Source organism: Glycine max, chromosome 5 (assembly GCF_000004515.6).
Source record: "Glycine max cultivar Williams 82 chromosome 5, Glycine_max_v4.0, whole genome shotgun sequence".
Classification (NCBI taxonomy): Eukaryota; Viridiplantae; Streptophyta; class Magnoliopsida; order Fabales; family Fabaceae; genus Glycine; species Glycine max.
Window position 1 is genome coordinate 4,433,159 of NC_038241.2, and position 11,447 is coordinate 4,444,605.

An 11,447-nucleotide genomic window follows, 5' to 3' on the forward strand; every position below is an offset into this window, starting at 1 on the left:
GAATATATATATTTGTCATTTTTGTATGTCGCCAATAACTTTGATTCGTGCGTTTTAATCGGAAAGCTTAAAGGAAATTGCTTATTGGTGGTACCAATTCGAGTCGCATGAAATGCTGCAATAGCTGATCACCCATGATTTCTGTTAATCGTCTTTTTTTACATTTACAATTGAGCTAATTACAACAAAAAATCTGCTCGTAAAGCTTTAGCAAATAACTCTCATAATGTGTTGATACAGAATGAATAGGAAAAAGAGTTATTTTATTTTATTGTGTTGATGCAGCATAATAGTATATAAATTTTTTGGTATTTTTCTTCAATTTTTATTATATATATATTTAAAAAAAATTGAAGAAAAATACCAAGAAATTTATATACTAAAAAAAAAACAGGAGCGGTAGCTCCTAAAGTAGAAATTGAAAAATGTTCTTTTTTGGTCCCGTAAGCTAAGAAATAAAAAAACAGAAAAGATAAATTCCTCACAAAGAGCACTATTATGTTATATTTATTTCTTTGTAAATTTTCATCTGGCCTCCACCCCTTTTTACTCCAGCTTTCTTTTATATAATGTTGTCAGTAGTATAATACACTTTTATTTATTTATTTCATAACTTTCTAGGAATGGATGATGATGTACACTCTATTTTGAGAAATTAACATGAGATGTCTTCAGAGAAGAGGATGAGATCTATAATAGATACCTTCGTTTGTGATGAGGACGAGATTTACATAAATACCTTCATCTTGGATGAGGAATAGATTATGGATACTTTCATTTATAATGAGAAAAGTAGTAAGACATATGAATATGAATTCATATATCCTTTTAAGAATTTGAGATTTATATTTGTTCTAAAAATAAAAAAGTTGAATTTAATGATTATAGAAATCATTGAGTTGTATATGTAATATTTGTTTGTTAAAGAATTGAATACAATGAAGTTTTTATGTTTATTTGTTGGAGTGTTATTTCATTGTGCAAATAATTTGTGGTTGTTTTACAAGTATGTATCTATTATTTTTAATTTAATTTTACGGATATTATAGTTGAATTTTTTCGCTTATTGCATCAGCTAAGAACATTACTTTGTGAACTCTTTTAGAACTTGTTTTATTCATTAGGATTAGTATTTCATTAAAATTGATGTTTTTAGATACCAAGAAAAAAAATTAGACAAAGGAGAGTTGAAGATTTAATTTATTATTAATTAAACTTTGTACATGTAAATATTTAAGAATAAAATTATTTATTCATATAAAAACTCATTTATTTATAATATTTGAAATATTTCAAATCATTAAAAATTTTAAATTCTTATTTTATGCATGTTTTAGAGTATATTTTTCGTTACATATTATTATTGTAACAAATTTCGTTATACTTATAACAAGTGAATATCTTTATTGGTTCACTTTGACGTAATGAGAATTTTAGTGTCGTTGATAAGTAAGAGATCTTTTTGTTCCCTAATATATTAAGTGACACAATGGTTTATTTTATCTCCATTTGAATAATTAGAAATGTTTTCATTAAAGATGTTTTGATTGTGGAAGAATCACAAGAACATTACTCATGTTTATGGTTGATTGTTGTAAAGATTTCAAAAAAATTGTCAAAATTAGGTAAATTAAGAACCAACTATCAATATATTTATTTTAATTCTTAATAATTATGTTATAAATCTTGGAACCTTTAGTATGTTTTCTAGTTGTAATTTTTGGCTTCCACACAGATAAATAAATAAATAATACATGCTAAATATGAATTAAATTTTCAACAATTATTTTTTAGTTTAGATCCAATAGTTTTTTTAAAAGTTTACTCCTTTTTTTTATTTAAAACATTATTCGTATGCATTAAATTAGATTCGTTTAATTTGTATACATTATTAATGTTAAAAAAATTACATTTTCAATTAATTAAAAAATAATTTAGATATTTTTTTAGAATAATTATTATAGAAATTAATAATTTTATCAAACACATCAATTCATTGAAAATGGTATAAAAAAATAACTACATTGTCAGTACGTACTAATTAGATTCAAATTATAATTATTACTCACAAGAGAAATTAAATATCTTTGTTTATCTTCTTTTAAATTTGTGACGGTGTTTTTTTATAACATTTGCTTTCAAAATTTATATTTAAATTATTTTAAATTAATTATGTAATTTTTCTTATAATTTCAAACATCACTTCTTTTAAGTTTTGACTATATTCTTTAATCGCTCGCTTATTTATTTGAGGAAATATATTAAGCTGTAATATATATATATATATATATATATATATATATATATATATATATATATATATATATATATAATACATAAAACAAATGTTTCTTATTAATAATCGCCTGTCATAAGATGAAATAAATATTAACATTTGTAATTGCTAACAGTGGCGGATCACACTTTCTTGAGGGCTCACTTTTAAAAAGTTACATGTTGAAGGTATATATTTTGTCTTTTCTAATTTTATATATTTGAACCTCATGTCTCTAATTTTTTCCTCTTTTTCATAATAATAATTATTAATTTTTTTTATAAATAATTTGTTCTCTCTAACTCAGGTCCTAATCCGTCACTAATTGTTAACATCCTATGTCTAAAAATAATAATTATTAATTTTTTTATAAATAATTTATTCTCTCTAACTCAGGTCCTAATCCGTCACTGATTGCTAACATCCTATGTCTAAAAATAATTTATTATTACACTCAAACAATCATATTTTTTTTATCAGATCAAGTCAAACAATCATATTAAACTTTATCAACAAAATAATAACTCAATAACTTGATGATACTTGTTAAAACAGTCCAGAAATTTTTAAGTCATATTTTTTTTCTCTTTAAATCTTTCTAACATTTAATAGGAGATAAAAAGGTAAAAATTTAATTCTCACATGTTTTCTCTCTTTAAAATCTTTAATATAAACAAGAGGCTTATTATAAAGTTTCTCTATCTCTCTTTCTCTCTCTTTTCTCTCCACACAACTAAACACTATGTTACATATTGCCATTTATTTTTAAAAATAATTTGATTTTAACTTGACAACAAATTATAAGCAACATGATAAAACTAGTAAGGATTCTGCAGGGTGGCAGTACAGGTAATTCTATCTTTTCACATTTTGTTGTTGTGCATTAGATTCTTTAACAACTTTTATTGGCCAGGTTTTCTCAATTAAGTTACATTACCTTTTTCTCATGCTAACTAGACCACACAGATTTGATCACTACTCTGCATGCATGTACCTTGTTTACATGTTGGCATTAGAAAAAAGAAAAGGATCGTGGTGGATTTCCCACCCACATGATGCTTAGATTTAGAAGATGAAAAAGAAATTGTAGGACCCCTACCCCTCAGATGAAGGGTCCTAAGTGTGAGAGTCAGCGAAGCACAATGATCAATCATGTTTAGCCCCTCTCTATATTACTAATATTAGGCTATTTGCCACTCTCCCACGTGCCAACCTGCCCAAAGCGTGGGCGTGGGTTGCTGAATAATTACGTAGAAAGTGTCTTTCCTTTTTAGCTCCCCACCCCAACCCTATACCATAAAGCTATAAAATTTCATTCAACCAAAATACAATTTACACAACCCACAGTGCAATAAAACTCGATGAGGAAAATATATATTAATTTAAACATGAAAAATATATTTTTTTTAACATAATATAATTTTAATGATTTTGTTAAAAAAATTTTGCTTGGATTTTTTTTTGGGGGGGTGGGGGAAGGGAAACATATTTTATGAAATGTTATAATTTAGTTATTTTATACAATATTTACTGAAAAAACAATTAACAAAAGTCACAACATTAGATGTCTTAAAGTATACTTTGTATTCCTTCTCTCCGAAAAATAAATTAAACACTTGCTCAAACATTTCGAATTTTCATTAAGATGATCACCACCTGAAAGCAAAGGACCAAGCTTATATTTTCAATAACTTCTAAAATATTAATTTTGATATGTTAATTAAAAGGTAATTTCTAGTTAACTAAGTATTAAGTCTACATGAACTAAACCAAATAAGAGAGTTTAACTTAATCAAGTTGAACAAATATATATAACTCAAAATACCTCGTGTTTTTTTTCCGCGGGTGTTTTAGTTTGACTAATGATCTTAAATTTCAATCTTGAATAAATAGTTGTATTAAATACTAAAAAAGAAAGTTTTATAACTTTTAATAATTTTATCCAACTTAAACAAGATTATTTGTCATGAATATATTTATGATTGTAAAAAAAAAAAAAACTAACTCAACCTGAATTCTATCTAGAATGTCCGGAATTAGAATTTTGGAATCATCACTTTAGAAAGGAACTTTATCAATGGCTAAAGATTCACGGCTATGTTTGTAGAGATACTTAGCAGGGGAGTAAGCGGATCAGGCATACTTTGTCCGATCCAACTCTACCTAATTAAAATTTTTGGATTTGGATTGGATCATTGAATTGATTTTATTTTTATGAATCTAATTATAATTGGATTGAATAATGGATTCAAAATTTTGAACTCAATCAAAATTCAACCCAACCCAACCTTCATGTACTAAAACAAACATAATAAGATACTAATTATATTTTATATATTAAAACTTAATAGTAATTTAGTAATATAAAAATTATAAAACTCTAAAGGCTAAAGTCACTTGGTCTCACAGTGACTTTATCACTCATTCTAACAAGCCGCAACAAAGTTTCTCCTTAAAACCTACTAGCATCGTGTTAGTTGCTAGTCGTCGCCGCCAGAGTTGTAAAATCATAATTGAAGGAGGCATGGATCAAAGGAACAAATGAATGGAGTTGATTGGCTTATCTTTTGTAAAGCAATATATTTATGGTTTAACTTCTTTCTATTTATCATATGAGTATTACAATGTTTTATGGTTGAGTTGGCCATGAGTACACTATACATGATGAACATCTGTTTTCTTGATTAATAATATATAAAATAATATGTTTATTATTTATATTTAGATTTTACATCTATTTTATACCTCTTTTAAAGAAAGAATGTAAATGAGTTAAATTATTTATGAACTATTTGGATTTGAATGTTCATTCAAGTTTTTTTTGTTTAAACAATGGTCAACCGCAAGGCTATCAAACTCGAGAGTTTATGCAGACTCATGAGAGTTTCATAGACTTGACTCGCGACTCAACTCGTAAATTCGTAAGAGTTTATTTCGTATAAAGATAATATCTATAAATAATATATTAATTAAACATTTCAACAATATAATAAAATAAAATAGTAAATTATAAAATTCAAAATATTTAATTAACCAAGCCTAGTAATAATACAACACTATTAGATAATAACTTACAGATGTTATAGTAGTGGTAGATGATTCTCATCGAGAGTTTGTTGTTATTAGAGAATAAAGGTTTGATATTATTAAAGGTGAAAATTTTGTATTTGAGAATAATACACTAAATGAAGGTATGTTGAATACTATACAAAAAGAAAACAATAAAAAATGACTTACATTTTGGTCTAATTTTTTTAACTTGCTAACTCATTGACTTGGTGGTAAACTTGAGAGTTTATCGAGTTTACTCAGAGTTTATAGAGTTTGCCTAGAGTCTACTAAAAAAGAGTTTACTCGAGAGTCAACTCGCAGAGGACAAGTGAATTTGTAAACTCGTAAGAGTTAGCGAGTTAACTCGAGAGTTTGATAACCATGATCAACCGTATTAGTTCTTTCACTTATGCATGCTCATAATTGAATTTATTTGATCTAATAAAAAAAGCTCTTTGGAAAAAATGAACAAAATTGAATAATTATTTTATTTTTAAAAATATTTTGTTTGGTTTAATTTTCAATTTTTATTTACAATACTGAGGGAAACCAAGTGTTACTATTAGTTACACATTTTCTACAATTTACGTACTCGTAAAATAATAAATTTTAACCAATTATTTTTTATTAAACTTTGTTATGTTTTGCAAAGTAAATGCACTTATCTACAAAACAATAAAAATGAATATTTAAAACCTTAAGTATCATCTCTAGGACTTGTTTATATTTATTAAGTCAATTAATTCTTAGTTTTTTAGGATAATTCTTTAAAGAATAAAAAAAATGGTGTTAGATTAAAATACGATCAAAGAAATTAAGATGGATAAAAGTAAAATGAAGAAATATTCCAAAGATCGATTTCCTACAAGCAACTATTCACTATGGAAACCTGAGGTATCAAGTTTCATCTATGCAATCATTGACATGTTACCCAAATCAACTTATAATTTAATTTCTTCTTAAATAACAATCACTTATTCCAAAACTAGTAGCATCCAATGATTACGCAATAATGTTAATATTTCCCCCTAAATTATTATCTTTTGATGATCGTGCAAGACAATAATTAAGAACAACAACCCAATAAATTCGTTAATTAAATAAATGATTGAAAGTAAAAAAAAAAAAAAAGGATTTATTGAGGATGACAATTTTTAACATACATTTTATGTAACTCAGCAATTGAACCAAATTGTGCAGGTACTATAGAGTGAGCAAGAGTAAGGGATTTATTATGAAATTACCACTATTTCATTAATTCAAGTGAAGGAATTGATTCGGTACAAAAAAAGTGAGGGAATTTATTACAATTGTCAAAATTACGCTAAATTAGTTTAAAACAGTAGAGATTTATAAGAATAAAACTAACTTAAGTGACCAAGATATTGAGTATAACTTTTTTCAAATTTTACTCGAGTAATCAAGATTCAACCTAAGATATTGCAATTTCCCATAACGGCGTCAAAAACTTATAGGAGAAAATTGGAAGTGTGAAATTATCGTCGAATAACATATATTGAATCCACGGTTTGACTTTGCAAACAATATAATATATATATATATATATATATATATATATATATATATATATATATATATATATATTTTCGATTGAAACTAAACAAAAATGAAAGAAATTTAACTGCATATTTGTTTGAAGAAATTATGTTGAGAATCAAATTAAAAAAAAAAAGAAGCAAGTAATTAAGTTGGAGGAAAATTCAAATAAGAGAAAACCTCAAAGATTTAGAGTTGACATCATGATTTCCTATTGACTAAATCTTTTTATCTTTATGTTCTTGTTGGTTTTCTACGAAGATAAATTAATCTAAGATAACATATTTTTTCTTTTAAGATATTAAGGTATATCTAATTAAATTAACCCATACTTTTATGGTAACTTTGTTAAAAATACTTTTGTGTTTTAATTCCTAAGCTTCCTGCCTAATAATGTTCCAACATGAACTTTTACTATAGTACAGTATTAAGTTATGAGTTTTCATTTTTCACTTCTCCACCAGCGCGCACGTGCGGTCATAATTATTACACACCCACATTCATATTCTCCATGTCCCTGCTCATCTCGTCTCTGTAAAAGAAAAAGTCAATATTAAGAAAAACTAAAAAGATAGCACCAACTTTTCACCATTTGAATTCTGAAATCTCAAACCCACGGGGTCCCTCTCTTCCCAATAACGTGATCCGTTATTTTCCCTCCCTTTTCCTCAATCTCATAACGGATTTTCCCACCCTTCCAAACCCGCATCCCTACCTTTTACCTAAATTACTCTTTTGTCCTCATGCATTTTTTATTCTTACTATTTACGGTTCTAAAGAGACCACCACAACATAACAAAGTCAAAGAAATCAGATTAATTATTGGGTGTAAAATGTTTGTGTACTTTTCCCCCTCACTTTTTCACGTGTAATAAGATTATATAAAATCAATTATTTATTCCTTCACCAACTTTTTTTTATACTTAAAAACGTTTTAAATTACCTTTAATCAAATAACTTTTTCCCCTAGTCACAACTAAATCAAAATATTTGAAAAATACAATTTAGCCGAGTGCAATCAAAAAACAACTAATAAAAATAGAAACAAATAATTAAGGGCGTCAAAATTAAAACAATGCCACTATATATTCATATTGCATCCCAAATTCCATATAACCCAATTATGAAACTCATAAGTTTTTTTTTTTTTTTTTTATCATTAACGGCAAAATGACCCTACCAACAATGTCCTTGATTAATTTTTTTAACAAAAAAATATAATAGTTTAAATTTAACTAATCCCTTAATAAATAAAAATAAATAATTCTTATAGCAAATCTAGATAGAATATTAGTTATGTTGACCGTAGTTAACTTGCTACATACAGCTTTTCTTTTTCTTCATAAACTACAACAGTATTTTATTAGCATTGAACACATGATTGACATTAATTAATTAGTTTGTTAAAATTTAAATATTAATTTTAAGTTTGATTGAACATAATTACTTCTATAAAAAAATACTTGTGGTCTCTAAAAAATAAAAAAATATTTTAAATTTCTTATGTGATAACAGATATAATTATAATTAATAAATATTTAACTCTTTTATACGTTGGTGATAGATTTCAACTTTCACCTTGTAAACAATTTTTGTTTTAAGAAAGTAAATTTTTTTTAGTAGCACATTTTGGTGTCTGGAAATATTAAAATTTAACTACTTTCTGATAATAATCTTGGTTCGTACTAGAAAGAAAAAAATAAACAAATTCTATGATGATATTCTAAGAGGAAATTAACAATGCAAAACAATAATTAATTTTTCTCATATATATATATAATCTATGATGATATTTGTGACCATTTAATTTAATTTGATAGTTCTCCATTTAATCGAGATGATTAACCATATAAACTATTTTTAATAATAATAAATTATTTAGAGACTATTTTTTTTTTAAAAATAGTTTAAGGATTAAAAATTCAAAATCTCCGGCAGTTTAGGACTAAAAACTTAATTAATAAGGATAAAGTGGTAATTTAAAGTGGCGAAGTTGTTTATATATAGCTCCCGCTACGGGGATTCGGTAGTCCTAACTCCCTGTTTTCGTTACACTACTACTACCCGATCAAAACAGTTTCCTTCTCCTTCTTCTTCTCTCTTTCAATGGAAGACGAAGTCAACAGAGAACTCGACCTTCTGCCATCTTCGCGCTCCAACTCCTCCCTCCTCCGCCTCTGCTCGGCGGTCTCCTCCTCCTCCACCACAGACTGCGGCGGAGGCGGCGGCGGTGCCCCCTCGCTCGACCTGCAGCTCTCCATCAGCGTGCGGCCGCCGGCGGCCGTGCTGATGTGCGACGGCGTGGAGGCACTCAAGTGGCAGGCCGCGGAGCAAATCCGCCTCGCCGCGATGGAGAAAGCCTACGCGGAGCGGGTGAGGGAGCTCACCCGGCGCGAGATGGAGATGGCGCAGACGGAGTTCGCACGTGCGCGCCAAATGTGGGAGCGTGCGAGAGAAGAGGTAGAGCGAGCCGAGAGAATCAAGGAGCGTGCCACCAGACAGCAGGTGGATTCCACGTGCATGGAGATCACTTGTCATTCCTGTAGGCAAAGGTTCAGGCCCGCTTGAATTCAATTCATCCACCAAAATAAAAAAAAAACCATTCCAATGGTAAAACATTTCTCTGTTCCCGTTTTTTTTTTTTTTTATCTCTGTTTTCTAACCAACAAACTCGACCAAGCAGAATAACACCCCCTTTAATTAACCGTTTTTGCTTCATCACAAATTAGTTAGTTAGTTAGGATTGGTTAATTAGCATGTGTCTCTCTCGTGTGTAAATGTTTTAATTTAATTTCCTTTATGTGTTTTTGTTATATGTTTGGCGATGAACAAACAGACAGGACAATTAATACTCAGGTACCCGAGCAAGGTCCCATGAGAGAGGATGGGAGAGTTAATAATACCGAATCATTAATCAGTTTTCTTTAATTTTTTTCTGCGAATGAATCTGTTCTTGTTTACCTTTTTGAGTTAAAAGGATAAATCAGAGTCCAGAAATTGAACAACAGAACAAGTGTGATCGTAACTAGTGCAGGACCTGTAGTTTTCAATTTTTTCGTAAACTTGTTAGTTACATTACATCGTTATTATTACATATCTCGAGATGTTATAACTAGTACAGAATTTTCTGCGGATAGTAGAATTAATGCAGAAAATTAAGAACAAGGACGATCTTGGCTCAAAATCATTTAGATGGCTGTCTGTTCTATCTTATTCATCTGCGCTATGGTACAGTACTATTGTATTGATATTGGCCTTTTAAGCAAAATTAATATTTAAACATATAGCTATGTTAAAATTAAGGTGGTAATATATATATACACAGTAGTGAGAGACTGATCGCGAATAACGGAATGATGATAAACTTGGTGAGACAAGACCCCAAGTTGAGAACTTCGATGACGATAGAACAAATGAATCGGAACAAAAAGCATAGTATAGCACCAATCACCACAAAGACGAGATAGCTGTATCCACTTGTATTCAACTTCTTAACTTTTGCACAATATCACAGACACACCGAACACCCACTGTCCCTGTTCATTTTGGATCGGATTACTGACTAAAAGCATCAATATCAGAACAGTGAACAGTAGTGCTCCTTTTCGAAGATGTTGCAAGACTGGAATTAGCTTGATATGTCGGCAACCCCCCTTTTTAATTTTCTCTGTACCAAAAAAAAAAGGTTTAGATAAAGGAAAGTAAGCAAAGAAAGACAACTAATTTTGGTCTATATATATATATATATATTTATCTATTGTATTCTCTGGGTCGAATTGTAATCTGATCCAATGATTTTATCAGATTCAAATCCAATCCAATTACTTTAAAAATGTCCACGTATCGAGATCCTCAGATACATGATATAACGTCTTCATACGCTCAACTTATTATGATTCCGGAATATTGGAATGGGGGAGAGTGGATAGTAGGATAACATAAAAACCTTCACTTTAACCTAGGAATGGAGATTAGACGTTACACTTCATTTAAATACTCTGGATTCCGTTGCCTCCACGTACTAGAAAACCTTTTCTAAAAAATCTACTTATCCTCAAATTCAATATTAGAATTCCAACTTAATTTGTAAAGAAATGAAAGTAAACCAAGAGAGTCAAAATTCGTAGTTTGCGATTGTCAAGCAAAGCAACCCTCTGAGTAATATAACACTCAGATACGTACAGTGAAAACGGTCAACAAGGGTGTGACACAATAATACAGTAGCCACTTTGATTCTATTATGAACTGAAAAAGTATCCAGTGGGCGCAAATCATAGACTTTGCGAAAAGTACGTTTGAGAAACGTTAGGGAAGGCATGGAGTCGCAATCCTGATGATAAGTCAAATTTGTATCTAGTCCTCGATTTATTTCCATATGATTTAATTTTATCATATTGAGTAATAATCCAGATATTATGTGCCCATCAATTGGCTTACTAACTACTACTGGTCTTTGTTACTAACTATTGCACGACATGCTTCAAAAGTAAGTTACTGCCTCGGTGTCCTTTTGATAAAACAACAATGGTAATTTTACATTATTTATTTATAGTGACGAAGGAAA

At 28.8% G+C, this 11,447-nt stretch overlaps 1 protein-coding gene across 1 annotated transcript; it reads left to right on the plus strand.

The window, feature by feature from the left end:
• The first annotated feature begins 8,917 nt into the window (after window positions 1-8,917).
• LOC100775486 (zinc finger protein SHOOT GRAVITROPISM 5) lies at window positions 8,918-9,696 on the plus strand. Its single transcript, XM_014775473.2, has one exon. It carries the CDS (start codon window positions 8,990-8,992, stop codon window positions 9,449-9,451), a length of 462 nt encoding a protein of 153 aa, XP_014630959.1. The 5' UTR covers window positions 8,918-8,989; the 3' UTR covers window positions 9,452-9,696.
• The last annotated feature ends 1,751 nt before the right edge of the window (window positions 9,697-11,447 follow it).